This window comes from Globicephala melas, chromosome 11 (assembly GCF_963455315.2).
Source record: "Globicephala melas chromosome 11, mGloMel1.2, whole genome shotgun sequence".
NCBI lineage: Eukaryota > Metazoa > Chordata > Mammalia > Artiodactyla > Delphinidae > Globicephala > Globicephala melas.
The window spans coordinates 54066995-54085959 of NC_083324.2; the positions used below are offsets into that span (position 1 = coordinate 54066995).

The 18965-nt window shown below is 36.9% G+C and overlaps 1 protein-coding gene across 3 annotated transcripts in view; it reads right to left on the reverse strand.

The window, feature by feature from the left end:
* RBMS3 (RNA binding motif single stranded interacting protein 3) overlaps positions 1–18965 on the reverse strand; it is a 690034-nt gene that overhangs the window by 35631 nt on the left and 635438 nt on the right. For 2 of the 3 annotated variants that reach the window (XM_060308006.2, XM_030830022.3), the window contains 2 exons: positions 11637–11747; positions 4641–4688 (listed from right to left, as the gene is read on the reverse strand). In XM_060308006.2, the coding sequence (XP_060163989.1) occupies positions 4641–4688; positions 11637–11747 (159 nt within the window). The remainder of the gene's footprint in view (positions 1–4640; positions 4689–11636; positions 11748–18965) is intronic. The other variant, XM_070046679.1, reaches the window with a different exon arrangement.

The following is an 18965-nucleotide window of genomic DNA, read 5'->3' on the forward strand; positions in this document are numbered from 1 at the left end:
ATGAATATATATGTGTATATATATATGTGTGTGTGTGTGTGTAACTGAATCATTATACTGTACAGCAGAAATTAACACAACATTGTAAATTAACTATACTTCAATTAAAAAAATTAAAACAAACAAACAAAAAAAGTATTTATCATGTAGGAAACCCTACATTTGACTTCCTACTCGTATGCTTACAAACTTACATGCAGGTGCACTGTCCTTTCCTCCTGTCCTCCTGCATTCCTAGAGGAGATGTCTGGCTTCCTCAATGACCTTGTTCTATCAGTCATCCCCTGTATGAATTACATCTTCAACCATTAGAACTCCTTCCTGGCTTCTTCCTATCATGACCAAACATTTCCCATCTTTAAAAAAAAAATAGTCAATCGATCAGTTCCCTTCTCCATTCGTTTTCTGTTATTATCGTCTCTCCTCTTCAAAGCCAATTTTGTTAGGTACGACACTTTTTACATCCACTTTGTCATAGGATATTCACTGTCTTGCTCTTCCCCCTAAAACGACCCTATCAGAGTGGCTAGTGATCTCTGTGTCACGAAATCCAATGGCTTCTTTTCAAAACTCATCTTAACAGACTGGCCTCTCTTGAAACCCTCTCTTGCTTTGGTGTCTTTGGAAACCTCACACTCTTGATTTTCCTTTTATGTCTATAGTTGTCTTTTCCAATCTTTACTTTAGGTTCCTTTTTCTGCCCATTCTTTATTTTCAAGGATCGGCCTACTTCTCTTCACTTGAAGCACATTTTCTGGGTGACATGAGTTAATTCCATGACGATGACTCCAAAATCCATTTCTACCTAAGAGCTGTCTTATGAGCTCCAGAAACAGACATCCAAATATTTATTGATTATCTCTATTTGGATGCCTCACAGACATCTCAAACTCAACGTGTACAACACTGCACTCAAACTCTTTCCTGCCAAATTTGATTCTCTTTCCTCTGGTTCAGAGCTCAGCAAATGATACCTCAGGCCATTGAGTGCTAGGAACTTAAGAGCTACCTTTAACTCTTTCCTCTCCTTCTACTCTGACATCCAGTGAGTTACTAAGTCCTGTGTATTCTACCTCTTTCAAATTTGTCAAATTTGTTAACTCTCCATTCTTATTTGCACACCTTGGGCACATGTCAACTTGATTTTGTGCTTGGACTCCTGAGTCCTGGTCCCTGTTTTCCAGTTCTGTCTCTCTCCAGTGCATTCTCCACCTATATCCAGAGTGACCATGTCACTCTCCAACTTAAACTTTTTAGTTTACATCTATTGCCAGCAGGATGGAGTCCCAGCTACCATAGCTGGTGACATTGCTCCACCTTATTCGTCCAGGATCATTTTCTCTACTCTCATCTCTCTTTATGCATCCCTGTCCTACTGAACCATCTGTAGTTCCCCGAATTTGCCATATCCTGCTACCCATGAGCTTTGTACATGCTGCCCTGTTAGTCTGAAACTCCCCCCTCCATCTCATTTTTCACTTGGCTAATTCCCATGTGTCCTTATGTCTCCATTCAGAGGTTTCTTCCACTTTCTCTGACTCCTACCGTGGGTCAGTTTTCTCTTTGTGTCCCTATAGCGCCTTGTAACAAGGATGATTAGCATAGCTGTTGCTAATAACATTTGAGCACTTATTTGATGCCAGAACCTGTGCTAAGCAGGCTACATATCTTAACTCATCTAATGCTCACAACACCTTACGAGGTAATTAATATTTCCTCAGATAAATAATCCAAGCTACAGAGAAGTTACATAATTTTCCCAAGGTTCCACAACTAGTAAGTGACACAGTAGATTCTGAACTCAAGCATCTTATTGAAGACTTTACAAACTTGTAATCTCTTGCTTGTGCCTAACTTCCTAATTGGACCCTAAGTTCTTAGAAGGAAGTTGTATCCCTAGCACCCGTCACAGTGATTGTCACAAAGTGTGCTCCCAATAAATACTATTTGAATAACTGAAAGAACAAGGTGGCATGTGGCTCAAAGAGGAAAGAGTTCTTGCCTAAAATCAGATTTACCCTGATTACCCTGAGATCACCTTCAGTGTCTGCCATCGTGATGTTTTGCTCCAAGAATACCAAATAACTTGCTGTCATCTAATCACCCCATAGAATTTCATTTCCTGTCCCATTCACCTCATGTACATTTCCCACTCTTGTCCAACTGGTAAACTCATATTCATCCTTCCACATCAAGCTCAGAATTTAGTTTATTCCTGAGGGTTCCCAATCTTCATTGTAGATTCTAAATTTTAGTTCCTCCATACTTTATACATTTCAACATCATCATCATCAACAACAACAACATTAATTTAGACCATCATATATTCTTTTTAACCAGTGGTCCATTTTCTATTCATCTTTGTATCCCTAGTACTTCAGTGTTGTGCCCAGCACTCAGAGGGTGGTCAAAAAATGTTTGATATATTGATCGAACAGAATTAGGTTGGGTTTTGTTTCTGTAGATTACCACGGAGATATCTCAAACTCTGATACATCATGGCAGTTTAGTTGGCTCCTACAATGGCCAAGAATCGATTACTATTGGAGTTGTCCAACACTGGCATATTGGGAGACATGAGAAGAGGATATCACAATACCTTATGCCTGTTTCACTTTCCTGATCTGATCAAGGGTTTGGCAAAGGATATGTTACCTTTTCAAGTGTCATTCAAGTTGTGCCCACCAGATAAGTCACAAACATTTTAGGAAGGCAAGTCTATTTTCATTTAGAGATGGACTAAAGAGGCCAAAGAAGTCTGTGCAAATTTATAAGATGTCAAACCACCAACCCAATCTTGTAAGGGGAAAACAACTGTAAAATCTCCCAAAGTGTTATTTTTCCTGTCACTTCTATTTTAGTCCCTTTGTATTTCACTGGGGTCTTAGCACTTATTTTAGTTTAGTGATATCATATCTGAGCTTTCTAAATGTTCTACGTAATTACTGTGTCTTATTCCTCAAACACACACCAAACTGCCAGATTAAGTTTCTCAAAACACTGCTTTGATCAAGTCATTTCTCTGCTCAAGGACTCTCAGTGGCGCCTGACTATGGAATTAGGTGGGAACTCTGAGTCCAGATTTGCCTCCAGATGTTCTGCCACAATTGATTTGTGTAGAGCCTGACCCATGACACACATCTAGTAAGTGCTTTTGATGTTTTCATTGATTTTTCCATTGTGTTTTTGAAAGTGAAATCAGAAAACCTAGTTGAAGGAAAGTTCCATTTTGTGTCTTTCATTATTATCAATACTGGCAAATTATTAAGAGTAGATGCCTCTTGTTAAACAAAGATGCCACACGGTAAACAAAGTAAAGGCTACATACGTTAGAGAAAGCATCTTCCCAGGGGTCCCATATCCTAAATAAAACAGGCACATGAAGATATGACAGGTAATACACTTTAGGGAAAGATAAGTGGTATTTTCATTAATGACAACTTATAGAGATTTCCAGGAGGACCAAAGTAACTTCACAGCTGAAAGCTAACTCATTGCTTCTCAACTGAACTTCTAAGAGGAATATTCAGCCATGAGCATAATTAAACAAGTCCACAAGACATGAGAAAAGGATTACCCTGAATATGCTGGGTCAAGCAAACCAGGTGGCCAAGAACATGATGTTCTCTGCTTGAAAACCACCATTCAGTTGCCAGACTCTGCTGCTCTCTGGGCTCTCCCATTCTGTTTCTGGCCTTTGTCTCTCGCTCTCTCTCTCCAGTGCCCTTTCTTGGTTTAGATTTTATGTCCTCATCATCTGACACATCAAAGGATTAAAGAGTTCAAAGCCCTTCATGCTGCCAGTATTTTATTTAGTTAAAATCAACAAAAATGAAAACTTGTGCCCATTTTCCTCTTTGCAAGAAACCAAAATGCAAAATCAAGATGAAAGCACAAGAAGATCTGTGCTGTTCAAAATTAAAACTCATGTCTTCACATATGTATACTCTGTGACAAACTGCACCACTGGATTTTATGAAACTACTTCAATATTGCTAATTAAAATGCTCGAGACACTAACGAATTCTCAAATCAACCTCTGCCACTTTGTTGTACAAATGGAACATTGGCAGATTTTCTTTCAATATCCAAAACACCATTTTTGGAACAAATTTGAAGTTTTGATTCATTCAACAATTATATCGAGTACCTACTATGTGTCAGACACTATAGTGGGTGCTGAGCAAGCAAAATGGGATGATTTTCTGATTTCAGAGGAATTCCGGTCTCTAAAGCAGTGCTTCTCAAACTGCTTTTATTCATCTGTGCCCTCTTTTGATAAACACAAGTATCCTTCTCCAATTTCCCAGAAAGTCTAATGAACGCTCCAACACTAAGAATTACTGATACACAGAACATAGACTCAATTTTCTGTGTATCCTTCATAGACCAAAAGTCTTTGAGCTTTTACTTTTTATTTCAAAAGCAACACATTTATTTTCCATACACAAAACTGGATTGGAATATTAAATATCCTTTTTTGAACCACATATGCTAACCCCCCACCCCGGAACTGAAATTGAAATGCCTGCTTAGAATCACTGTTTGAGAATCACTGCTTTAAAGAGTTTTGGAGAAAAACCAGGCAAGCTCCCTCTCTCCCATCCAATCAAGTCTTAAAGGAATTAGAATTTTCCTACCTGACACAACAGCTGGTGGAGTATCATAATCCTGTCTTGGGACTGAATCTTTGAATGAAAAGAGCATGAGAAAGAATGCAATGAAGTACAAAAGAAAATAAAATAGAATTTTAGCTCTAAAACGTGGAAGTGCCCACTGTATGTCACATGGTACCTAAGGCTCCTGCCTTCAAGCACTCAAGGAGGCACTCTGACCCCTTGACAGTTGACAGTTGACACAACGGTCCCCACAACCACCACTCTGGACGTGTCGTTAGGCGTCGTGTGACCTGCGAGGACAGCATCATCTGTCCCAGAGTATTGTCATCTTCCTCATCTTTCATAACTTTGGTCCCTCCCTTGGGTCATCAACTTGCGATATGTACCCTCTTTGGCTGACACAAAAGTTCTACAAAGTGGCCCGTCAGGAAGGGGACCAAAGTGCAATATGAAACCCCAGTCCTGGAGAACAAAAGAAATAACTACAATTTCAAAAGAGATAAATGAAAAATTTGCACATTCCCAAATTCTATGGAGGCTGACATGTTTTGAAGCTAGAATTTTGTTATTGACCACTCATCTTGGGCTCTGTCCCCAGTGGTCGAGGCCAAGGAGCTTCGTGTGCTGGTATCGTGAGGACACAGATCAATAGAACAGAATATATTCAACAGATGGCTGCTGTCTTTTTCCAAAGTGTCACAAAACTGGAGGTGGCAAATTGTAGATCGAGGTTAATTAAACAACATGACAACCATTTCAAAAGTTGGGGTGATGTGGGACCAAATATACCTGCTTTTTTAAAGATGAAAAGAGGCTTTGGCTTAATATCATTTCTTTAGCCAGGGATCTTACAAAGGAAAGTGGGACATGGCCCCACTTCTAAAAATGGAAAGTTCTAACTTCTCCAGCTCCCCTTGGAGGGTAAACTGTGTAAAAGGGACCAGGTATTGCTCATATTCAAATAAACTGCCCAAACATGGTTAAAAGGATGCTTTTGCATGACCCTCATTCCATTCATATGATCATTATTCCACTTTAAAAACTAAAACCTCAAACTTCACTTGTCCACCTACTTGGTAACTTAATTTGGACTATCACAAATTTATCCGTTTCATCTCCTTGCCACAAAAGGACAATGTTGATCACTCTCCCATGAGTGAATGGTGTGTGAAAAGACAGGTTAGAACTTGAACAATGCAAGGTCAGCCAAGCGAGCATTTATCAAAGATTCAAATGCAAGTAAACCTTAGGCATGAGTTATTCTGTTTCTCAGAACAGGTATGTGAACTAGTGACTTGATTATAATCCCCAAATCTAGAATATATAAAATCATTTTCAAGGGGTCTCCAAATATTTTATTAATACTGGTAGTAACTCTGATTATCTTTTAAAAAACTAAGCACACATTATTACTACAAACAAACAAGACTGTGACACTAGTCATTTTCCAAGAATATATTTATAACATTTTAGAATTTATAAAAAATCATGCTCATTGTTGAATTCTTAGAGGATGTAGAAAAGTATCATGATTAATATAGAAATTATCCCTAATCCCATCATCTAGAAACCATCACACTTGTTTGTACTTGTTATAGCCTTATTTCATAAATATTTTTTCATAGTTGATACGAACTTCACACACGCAAATTTACATCCTGCTCTTTTGATTTAACATGATAGTTAATCCCTTCCTAATTATTTTATACACTTATAACTTCATGCTGCATTACATTCTAGTTTATGGATGGATTATGATTTATTTAATCTTCCTTATTAGACATTATAAAGAACACTGGGCTGAATATTTTTAAGATATATTTTCTGTTATTCTAGAATATTTCCAGAGAATAGGTCTTCAAAACTACAACTATTTGGTCGGGGACTAGAGCTATTTTTGAAATGTCTTTCAGGCCCACCCTGCTATCCAGCTGACACTTTCACAAATTTGGATTCCTACCATCACACTATCCATGCCTGAGAATGTATATCTCCCCACACCTTCGTCAGCAATGTGTATTATTTTAATAACTTTATTTAATGGGTTATATGTGTGTGTCTGTATTAGATTTACTGTTAAGTTGATCATTTTTCATATGTTTTTTGGCTTTCTATTTCCTCCTTTATCAACTATCTGTTCATTTCTTTGGCATTTTATACATTGGTACTTTTGTATTTTTTGCTAATTTATTGGAATTCAGAATCTAGTTTTTAAACAGCAAAAGCTTACTATTTGCAAATAAACTTTCATAAAACTAGACTTTCACTTAATGCCTACTTGTTTATTGCTTATATTGTACTAACTTCAAAAATTCACTTATCTTACAACAAGACTAAATATATTTTAAAAAACTCTTCCATCTACATTTTCTTTCTTGTATTTAACCATTTTTAATTGATTGATACTTTTTCCTGAAAAAACATTTCAGGAGATGTACTCATGACCACTTATGAATTTATGATACTGTTTCCTAATCATGAGTCCATTTAACATCGTGTATTGGTTTTTATCACTCTGTCTTAATACTTATATTCCTGGATAATAGTTGAAAATAGACAATCTCTAAGCAAAATGAATAATTCAGGATTTTCTCCTGATACCATCAGAATTTCAAAGCAATACAGGAGGGATGGTGCCACTGAAAACTGTGAGAGAACTATGTTGAACAAGTCAAGAACAATTACAAGATTATCTCTGTGAGCGGCTAGGTTACACCACCAGAATCCAATGATGTCACAAATCACCAGTGGTCTGGAGACACAAACAGAACTGCAGATAAGGAGGCTGCAGAACAAAAACTTTTTATTTCTTTCCACAGATTCTGGTGACATTGTAAGCCACTGGTGACCACCAACTGAACAAATGAAAAGGAGATAAGAAACTTGTAAAACCAGATTGTCATGCAATTTGGAGGTTCTCATAACACAGTAAAATCCCCAATGGTTTCTGCTAAAGCTTACAATAGACTGATAAGAAATTACGGATAATAGGGCTTTGGTCCTTGAGGGAATCCTGTGACAAAAAATAAACAAAAGCAGAAAAGCTAGATACTTCTTCAAGGTCAGCAGAGCCCTGGAATAAAACCATTATACTGCTTGCATAAAATTCATTTCTTTTAAGCCCTGCAGATTCTGTCCAGCTTAAAAATAGGCAAAGAATTGAACGATAAACATTTGAGGTGGCAAAGAATGGTTAATTAACCTACAAGGCATCCCTTTCAAAATGTGGGGTCATGGGGGACCAAATACATCTAATTTTATGAAGATGAAAAAGAGGCTTTGGCTCAGTACACTTCCTTTACTCAGGGATCTTAGAAAAGAAAGCAGGACATAGCGTGTGGCCTAAGGCACCCCTTCTGAAGATGGAAAATTCTAATCTAGCTCCAGGTCCCATTGGCCCTGAATCCTGCTTACTTTGGTTACTCCCTGGATCTCTCTGCTCTGCCCCTGGAAACTATTTCTGGGCTTGAGTTTCCTGTCTTAATCTTGACTTGTCACTGTTCACACCTTGTTGTGCAGAATTTCAGTGAGCTCAGATGTCTGAAAGCCTCTGGAAAATTATAGTAGGAGAGAGACGTGGTTGGAGAGTTTTAGATTGACTGGCTGTGGCAATATGGCTGGGAACAGACTGGAGTAAATTGAGGTGGGAAACAGGAAGAACAGTTAGGGGACTATTACAGTTAATCAAACAAGGCCAGGGCAGAGACTCTAGAATATGAAGGAAGGGATGTATTTGACAGATGTCTATGGGACTTGAATAGTAACTGTATGTGGTGGGACTTGAGAAGGAAAGGGTCTACACTGGGTCCTAAGTGTAGTGTTGGACTCCCCCGGTGAGTGGTCGTGGGTTCAGCTTGAGAGGGGACAGGAGCAGGACCCTGTAAGAGGAAGGGTCAGTGGGGAGAAAGCTTGGGAAGCTCATGAGATTAGTTTGGGTCATGTTGACTTCGAGATGTCAGAGGGAGAGTCACGTGGAAATATTTAGCAAGTGGTTGGACAAATGACTAAAATTCTAAAATGGTCTAAAATTCTAAGACAAGGTTAGCCCTGAGGACTCAGATATAAGAGTCTTCGTCATAGAAGGCAGAGTTCAAAACCATCAAAGTGGAGGAGCTTGTTAAGGAAATCATATATGAATGAGAAGTAAGTTTACAAACTTATTTAGCAGCCTAAGAAAGAAAAGAAGCAATGGCCAGAGAGATCAGAGGAGGACCAGGAAAACCTTGGGGAGGAGTCACAAACTGACAGCTCTTAGGAAAATTGGGTCCAATATTCAAACATAGGGAGATTTCCCATTAAAATCCAAGTAGTTTATCTTGAAAAACTGGAAGTTTTCCGTATCTCATGCCATTAACGCTCACAACACCCCTGGGATATAAACATTACTTTTCCCACTTTGCAAAAGAGGAAATAAAAGTTCAGAGAGGTCAAGTAACCTGCCTAAACATGCACAGCTAATAAGGGGGCAGAACCAGGCTTTAAACTCAAATTCAACACCCACTGTTCTTTCCATGATACCAGGCCACCTTCCCAGCAATGGATAAAGTGTGTTGAAAAGATGTAATAAGGTGGTGAAATCTGATTAAAAGAATCAATAAGAGCCACTCCAAATGCCAATCAAAAATTCAGATAAAATGAATCTATGATATTATATCAAAGTGTAAGAGTGACAGTTTAAGAAAAAAGTATAACTTCCTGCTGGACACTCAACATTGTCAGTGATATTTTGTTGAATAAGTCTAAAAATTAATACTGTTTTCTCTCTGCCTTTTCAGAACCTTATGAAACTTTAAACCTTTGCAAAACATCAATTTACATAAAGCTTATAATGTTTTTAAGCATTAGTACAAATGTGAAGGAGGAAAATAATTTTTAAAAAAGCTAAAAGCAATTTGATGTTAAATATAAGCCACATGCTTAAAACTTTTGCTTTCTGAGAAAGAAAAGGGGATATATCATTATTGAATAATTTGGCTATTACCAGCTGGGCAAAAATTGTGGTCTTGTATAAACGTATCCTTTTTGAAAATACTCAAACACTAGTCATAATAGACATTATTGAATCAATAAGTATTGTACTTCTGACACTGTTCTACATAATTGAGCTTATTTTTCGATTTCTTAAAGGATTCAGTCATATTCTCAATTAACTTAGGTCATATTTCTCCTAGTTTCCTCCAAATTTGAATTTCAGTGAGTCAGCTGGCTTTGCTTTTGATTCAAAGGAGTAGAATTTATAAAGTGTTTCTTTTTATGCTTTGCCTTACAACTCCCTCCTTTATCGGATTACAATTTGTCATTCAATACAGTAAAAGTGCATTACTTCATTTATTCATAATTTGTGATCATTTAAGTAGGGGAAAGCAGATATAAAGGGAAATCAGTAGTGGGACATGAGAAACTTCAAGCCTTCCAATATTGTCCTGGGATCTGCTTTATTAATAAATGAGAAAAGTGACTACAGATAATCTTCACACATTACTAAAAGCTATAGAAATAGTATCTTCAAATTCTAATGAAAATTAGCTGTACCACACTGTAAAATTAAACAGAGTCTTAGACATGACTTTTAAAAGTCTAGTTCAGAGACCTAAAGAATCATTTGATCTAGTCTAAGCTTTCAGACACACAGGTATCATCAAATGCTTTTTATAGGTTCAGCAACTGAGGCCTTCTAGATGGGTACTTTGTTTATGTTCATAAAACTAAATTTCTTTATTGAAACAATGGGACTCTTTCCACTAGGCATACAGACTTTCCTCCTATTTAGAGCAGATTACTGAGACCTCAGTGGACATGTCAGAAACGTCTTAAATCCTCAAAAGCCTGTGAGTCAACACATCTATGTAGCAAGCAAGCCATTGCTTTAAGGTAAAATCTCCAATATACAGCTAATGTACCTAGTGTACTTAGATGTTTGGAGATGTTGCAGCATAACTGAGAAGAATCACAGTAGTGGTGACTATGAGACATATAGGCATAAAGTCATAGAGGCATATGGTTGAAGGGGTCCCACAGATCTCCATGTTCATTACTTCAACTGGATGGAGAGGGGCATTGAGATCAGGAGATGTTATCTTCCTAAGGACAGACAGAAGCAATAGGGCTCCATCAGGCTTTCTATAGTATTAAAGCTTTCTCATTCAGAAGAAGATACATGTTTTCCTCTCTCCATCTTTAAAAATGACAAAATTATCTTCATTAACATTTATGAAAAGTAAAAACTGTTGCATAGGATATTGGTTTTGACATTTTTCATTGTTCTCTATAATAAAGTTGCAGTATTCCATGTTGTATTTGACATTTGCCCTCCTGACCCTTTGGGGAACTGTCTTTGAAAAGATTTTTTAGAAAACAAAGGTTTGCCAATGATTTCAACTGCCTTGTTGATATAAAAGCAAGGCTGCAATGGGCATTTTTGAATATACTTTTGTGCCCTAAGGAAAAATAATGGCTAATCAAAAACATCCCTACCTATTAAAAAAATCGGGTACATTAGATTCCTTTCCTTTTTTGAACATCATCTATGTTGACATATTCAAAAGAAAGATTAGAATAAGTTGATTATGTGAGGTTCTCAACTACTTTTCATTGCTTTAAACATTGAAAGTAAATAAAAAGCCCTGCACATTAGTCATAATCAAGGTTGGCCCCTCTCTTGTGAATAACCTGGGGATGCTGTGAGCTGAAGTGGTAAATATCTGGGAAAGAAAAACTAGGCTCAAGTGTATTAAGTTACAAGGTCTAAAATAGACACACCTGGTGCATTGCATCATAGGAACCAGAAGTAACACAAATTTAAATGCAACGCGGTAGAACCTTCAGCCTTGTCAATGCGAGTAAATGTGCCCTGGAACCGTGCATGCAGAGGGCAGTTTATTCACAGTGGGACCTAAAAGGCATGTTAGTCAGTGGTGCAGAACCAGTTCTGCTGATGATGTCAGTAAGAACAGCGAGTATTGCACCTTATATTGATGAAGTCCAAGAAAACAAAAGGAAACAAACTCTTCAACTCACCGTTCCTGTTGTGCCCAACGAAAGGTGATTCATCTGTTGTGTCAAGGGGCCCATCATGTTTGCTGGCTGCATTGACATAGGATGGTCCATTGTTGGTGTAATCACAGCACCCTATAAGCACACACAACGTCCAACTGAAAACATGTTCCACAATGAAGGAAACTTTAAAAAAATAAACACAGTAGCTGTGTTAACATCATACGTGCTTACTTCTCACTAAAAAGGCTAACTTGAGCCATGTGTGATGTTTACATCCATTCATTTCATTTTGTGCCTGTCTAAATATGTAACATTAGCGACTTTATCTCTGATGTGATTTATCTGTCATTGTCATTTATACTTCCAATATTCAATGTAGAATGTATTCTAAGACATCAGATATCTCCTCTCTCACTGTTCTACATACAAACTTCTCTGACTGAAAAATATAAATACTATGGAAATTCTCTAATTGTTCTTGATATTGAGTAAAACTTTCATTTTTGTCATTTACCCAGGATTTACACAGATAATTCTTGATCACCTTAATACAACCTTCCCTCAGGGGGATAATCCTGGTCCAGATGGGTTTCTTGACGGGATACCTTTAAAGGACATATTAAAATCTAACACAAATGTTATAAAAAGCAAAGCTACTATTTCCCATATTTTTTCCTCCTAATCTTTTGACCTACTTTCTTTCTATCTGTGCTTTTGACACAAGCCTAGCGGACACTAAACTCTGCTAAACGCTGGTCAAATGAAACAGCACTGAAATTTTTTTAAATGCAAAAATATCAAGTGTTTCATCATGGAAAGGCCCACTTCCAGAATATGCTTTTTGATTTATCATAACTGTTGGAAATGCAAGAAGAAATAGACATAAAAAAAATTCTTTCCATATACAAAGTGTCACATGGCCCACGAAGCCTGGAGCCAGGCCATACTACCCTTCCCTTCCTTGTCCTTTCCACTATCCTACTATTCCACCTTAATTGACTAACTTAGAGAATGGAAAGATTTTTTTTTTTTAATTGAAAAGCTAGAGTTGGATGGAATCTTTGAGACTGTATAATTCCAGTGCTTTATTTTAAAGATAGTAATAAAGGCAGAAGCTCATTTAAATACCGAGTGGTAGAAAAATGATTATGAATCTGAATGCTATTTTTTCTGTAAACATTATTTTTCTATGTGACTTTTTTCATATAAATAAACATTTTGAAGAAAAAAAAATAAGTCAGATTCATGTGGATGGAAGGATCTCGGCACCCAAACTAATTACCCACAAGCAAATATGTCCTAAAATGCCTTAGCTCAGGATAGTCAGTTTCTCGTGCTATTATCCAAATCCAGCTCCCTGACTGTACCTGTTAAAAGATCAGGCTGTCACTCAGCCTTCCTTGTGGGCTCTACCTCATCAATATGGAAGGAAAATAGAAACTGAACCATATATTTGTAAATGATTGATATACAGAGCTAGCTTTGTTCTCAAAGACGTTTGGACGTTTGAGCTAGAATCAATCAGAACACATATGTTATTTTATAATCTGTAGCTTGTCAGTAGACATAGTTGTGCATTTGCATTGCTTGAATTTCTTCATGCTTCCATAAACTGTCATTCATCAGAATGCTTCTCAAATGAGAGACATGATAAGCTTTTACTTAATTATAATTCAGAGACACAACACTTTTTCTTCCGGCTGCCTGAATTTAACAAAAGCATCTTTACTTTTTCCTTAAAAAAAAAGAAAAAAATTACTAGTCTTTATTTCAGGTATTTGTCATATCAAACTAGCAGTAAATACTTTGAGAAGAACTGAGACGCTTCTTAAATCACTTAGGGATAAACGATAGAATAATCTCAGAGTTAAGACAGAAGTTCTGAAGCATTCTTTTTTTAGCCAAAATGTGGCACTTTCACAACATTCTAATCCTTAGCAGGTGCAAGACTTCAATACTCTTCTTGAACTTGAGATTTAGGCTATCTTCTTAGAATATTTACCCCTAGAGGTTCTGACACACAGCTAACTTGTGACAGTCCCGGAAACCCCACAATTCTAATCAGATTGCCCTCGTCACATAAAGAATTGTTCATCATATATCAGAGATAAAGACCAAATTGTGTTTGGCCAGGAAACTTTCTTCGCAATGCCCTAGGGGTGAGCTCACTCTCCAGCAGTGTGAGAGGTAGTCTTAAGTCTTTTTTGGGGGTGGCAACACGTAAATGAGATAAGGTGAGCCTGTGACAGACAGATAAATCAAAATCCATGCATGATAAGTATAGAAGGATTGAATGTCTGCATTTGGAATTAATTTCGGAAGGATCGTCTGGTCTCTTTAGAGAATCTTTTCATGGAAAGTGCTTGGGGACTCATTTGATTACAGATGCCACAGAGTGAACACTGCTTCTGTGTATAAACCAGAAACCTGACAATCAAAGGGAAGAGTGTGTGTGTGTGTGTGTGTGTGTGTGGTGGGGGGAGGGATGTGTCATCATTTAGAATTGGAAATAGCAAAGCTAGGCACAGAAGACAACGTAAGAGAAACATTCCTAACCAGGCCAGCTACTGCAAATAAAATGAACAACGAAATAAGGCTTCTTGGGGGAGGACACATCAGGTCATACATTCTTATTCGAATTTAGTAAAAATGTTCAAGAAACACAGGATTCCAACAAATGATTAAGATCATACATTTCTTAAGAATCTCAAGGGATGGAAGAAACTTACAAGCAGTAAGTTGGAAATAGCAGACAGGAACCCCTTGGGGAAACACACTGTCTTGATGGCGCTTTACCAGGGACAGACAACTTAGGGAGTTTGAAGTGCTGGTTATCTACAACAAAGACTGGGCTTTGCCAGTCACTGTGTTCATCAATTGCAATTCAGCTACAGAATCTCTCTTGTATTGTGTAAGACATGAAAAAGTGTGGGGGAGAGAAAAAAGAAAGAAAAAATAACAACAGAGGAAGAGAAAAATCTATGGTTGTTAATGCAAAATTATAATCGTGCCTCATTAAATCCCTTCCTATCCGATGCATTTAAGCCATAGACTGAAGAGTGTTTTGTGACAGATGTTGCCAACACATTAAGGGTAATTTCATTTACTCAAAAGGTATAGAATGTGCTGTCTGACGGAGTTTGCTTGGCAAATGGCAAAGCAAGAGGAAACAGATTTTTCATTTTAGCATCTCCGGATGTCTGGGTTTGCTCAATGTTTAAGCTGCAAAGAAAAATACTGTAACATGCTGTAATTCCACTAAAAAGCACAATGACCAGACAGCGGATGGGACTGCCTGGTCTGTTTTAGCCACGGCCTCTGCAAAACAAAGCTGTTCACACTCAAGTGTCATAGGGTGGAGCCGTTTGCCCTAATTCTGAAATAAACAATTTCAACAGGATTTTGGATAAAGTTTCCAAAGATCATTGATGTGGAATAAATATATCTGACCTAAGGCCACAAAAGCATCTGTGTTGTTAACCTCCTGCCAATATTTGAAAGAAATTTTAAGTCTAGGAGAGTTCACTGATATTTTAATTTTCTAACAGAAATATAGGATCATTGGCAAATTGGGGAAAACACCAGCAAGGCTCTCTCCCATCAAGAACACACACAGCTGGTTTAAAACCTACAATGAGAATTGCCTGTATGAATGTTCCTGTGAATGTCAATATTCTAGGCCAGTGCCACTCCAAGTAAGATCAAGAATTTAAATTCGACTCTCTGGGCTTCGGGCATTGGAATCTGTGTTTTAATAAACTCTCCACCAGCTTGAGTGTGTTTTATAATGCACTGAACTGGAAAGACTATGGGCATTGAATTATTCAAAACATGGTAGGTGGAGTGATATGTGGGGAGGAGGTGATCAAAGAAATCAGTGAGACTTGATATGTCTTGTTATCTCATTTTATTTACCTTTTAGAACTCTTCCAAATATTAGAGGAAAGAAATCAATATCAATTTTCACCTGTCACGTTCCACACTTCAATTATTAACCAATGTCAAATTTGACCACAGTTTTCTGTACCACCTGCTCTGCAATAATATTTCTGAGCCTTTATTAAAAATGTAAAATTGTCATTGAATTTCCAAAAAAAAAATATAATAAAATAAACTCTCCAAATAATTCTGATGCCCCCTAAATTTGAGATGTGTGCTCTGTCTATAAACGGCTATTGTATAAGTCAGTGCTACAAATACTTGGTCTTACTTTATTTATACTGTTTCTCAATTATTTGTTTTAAACCAATCTTGTGATAGGGTATGAGCCTTTGTGTAGTAATTATATTACATTTTGTTTAAAAATGCAAAGAGGTCAAGCCTGCATTTCTGACGAGATGAAATGGGGTGATTATCTGAGTAATTCAGGCCTCAGTCTGATGATCTGACATGTTTCTTTTTGATCAGTGTGCTTGTGTTGGAGCACATTTAAAATTCCTTCCTGTTTGGAATCTTAGGGAGCCTTGAACCTGAAATCACAGAAATGTAAAAGTATTAATAAAAGGTAGGAAAATTATAACATAAGTGAAAAAAAGGAAAAGAAATATCACCCTCTTTTTCCCTCTTGTCCTATCTAGATGTCTCAGGTCAAAATGTTTGCAGCCCAAACTGGTATATATAGGATGCATAAACAACAAGGTCCTACTGTATAGCACAGGGCACTGTATTCAATATCTTGTGACAAACCATAATGGAAAAGAATATGAAAAAGAATGTATATATGTGTATAACTGAGTCACTTTGCTGTACAGCAGTAATTAACACAACATTGTAATTCAACTATGCTTCAATAAAAAATAAATTAAAAATAAGAAAAAAACAAAAAGAAACTTTATGTTTCTTCCAAAAAGAAAAAAATGTTTGCAGCCCATATTGTGCTCTTTTCCTATGGTCACTTATGCAAAACCATAGGACTTGTTAGTAGTAATCATTCAACACGACTTAAAAAAATGTGGTTTAAGGTCATTTGTCTTCTTTCTCATCTGTGTGTTTTCTGGTTCTCAGTTTTTAATATTTCTAGAATAAATACCTAGTGGAGTTTGTGTACACCAGGCTATTTTTAGCACATGTGATGTACAGAGAATGATATGCCCTTACAAGTAAACTAGTTACTGTAACGGATTTTCCAGTAGCAATGATGTTTTCATAATATAAATGGCATAAAGTTATTTCACTTAACTTGGGAAATAGCTAACCAAATGCGGCGCCTTGCTATATGAGTGTGTGACACTCCATGCTGTGTATGTAGAGATGTTTCACCTTTTCATTTGTTGATGTTGGCGTGGGTTTTGTTTTTTTTTGTTTTGTTTGCAGGGGTGCTTGGTGAGGTTTACATAGGGCTGCCTAGGGAGAGATAAAAAAGGATTGGGAAAGATTTCCCCATCCTCAGAAACGCTCATTAATCCTCAACTACCTTGATCAATGTCCAACTTGCAGAGGATGGTCTGTCTTAAAAAAAAAAATATATATATATATATATATATTTGAAACCCAGAAAGCTGTGGCAAAGCTGGTAGACTTCCACTCTGGAAGCATTTTGGAATGATCTCCAACAAACACTGGAGGCTTGGGAGAATCATGAATAACCAGGTGTGGAAGCCAGGCTGCCTTGAGGACCCCATGTTAGCCCCTATCCTTCCTTCCCTTTATTATTCTCCACTTGCTTCTTTCAATATACCTTCCAAGAGGGCGAGGGTAATGTTTACACATATTTGTAATCCCTATAATTATGAATTACATGCAGTAGATACTTGAAACAGTGTTTGTGAATTAATTTTATATATCGGCACCATGAATTGTTCAGTAAAATTAAAAATGGCTAACATTTACCAACTTTTAAAATTTCGATTGTTCATTCTAAAAGGGCTGAAATCACGTTTGCTTGTTCAAACTGTCTATTTACAGTGTCGTGGTGTTGTCTACAGTAGGAGGCATGTAATATATGTTTCATAAATATTGGTTGGAAAATGATGAAAGAGAAAAACTCAAATCAAAAGGTTCTTACAAATGTTATTTTGAGATTAATAGTCAAAAGGAAGCAATCCAAAGATTCTGAAAAATCTTGTTCTCACAAAGGGCAGCACAGTTTCAAAACCAAGGTTGTGCTCACGTATGTGTGCATTTATTAATATATTCAATCACCACAACCTCAGAGATGAGATCTGAAATTCACCTGATGTAAAAAGTTCTACTAATGCCACCGTCACATATTTATGGAAATTATCAAAATAAAAAGTATCTGTGTATGTGCATACACCAGTGCTCCTCACCAAGGGGTGATTCTGCAGTGGCTAAAAGGGCCATTTGGCAATGTCTGGAGACATTTTTAGTTGTCAAACTGGGGAAGGGGTGCCACTGACACCTCGTGTGTAGAGGCTATGGTTGCTGAATATCCTACAACACACAGAACAATTCTCCACAACAAAGAATTATCCAGCCAAAAACACTAGTGCTAGGGTTCAGAAATACTGGTATACACAAATATATATTCATAAGCTCCAGTTACACAAAATGAGAAAGATTTGAAATTGCAGTAGTTAGAAAATGGCACAAAGTAGGCATCCACTCTCTGCTCCCTACATCTAACAGCAGACCTTAGATTCTACACTGAGATTATATTTATGCTATAAACCAGTTTCTTAAACACCTGACATCTAAATCAATTGCCCAAATCCTATAATTTATCAATGAAAGGAAGCAAGACTATTATTGACTTTACATTATGTAACTTTATACAGCCTATATGGTTAGTTTTGAGTTCAAATGTATATTGCTATTTATTTTGGAAACACAGCTAACTAGAGCTGGGTTTCTCTTTTCTAATTTTAGACAAATTAGATTTGATTGGTATATTTGGACTACTACCTAGAGGTGTGTCCCTGTGGGTTTGGGGTATCATGTTTAGAAGCAGGGCATCTTCCATTGTTATGTGGTAAATTTAGAAGAGTTTTGTACGTAGTTTATCTAATGAGAGAATACCTATTAACTGTAAAAACAGAGGGTTTTTTCTTACAGTCTTATAAACAGTCTTCATTTCATGTTGCTTTTGGGTTCAGTTGCCATTAATTGGAAGTGTTTTATTAAAAATATGTAATATTAAAAGTCACTAAAGCCAAATGCATTTTAACCATGGAGTCCCCTTTAAAAGAATCCTAATTATATACCATGCTTATTCAACTGTGAAAAATGGTTTCAACTACTGGTTAAGTGCTTATTTATACAAGAGTGTCATTTTGAATGAGAATTTAAGTAAATATGTCACATGGAAGTATTTTTTACCAAAGCAGGTATATAGATAATAGTATTCTCAACAATGCTTTATTGAATCCTTTAGAGTTCTGTGCTTAAAAT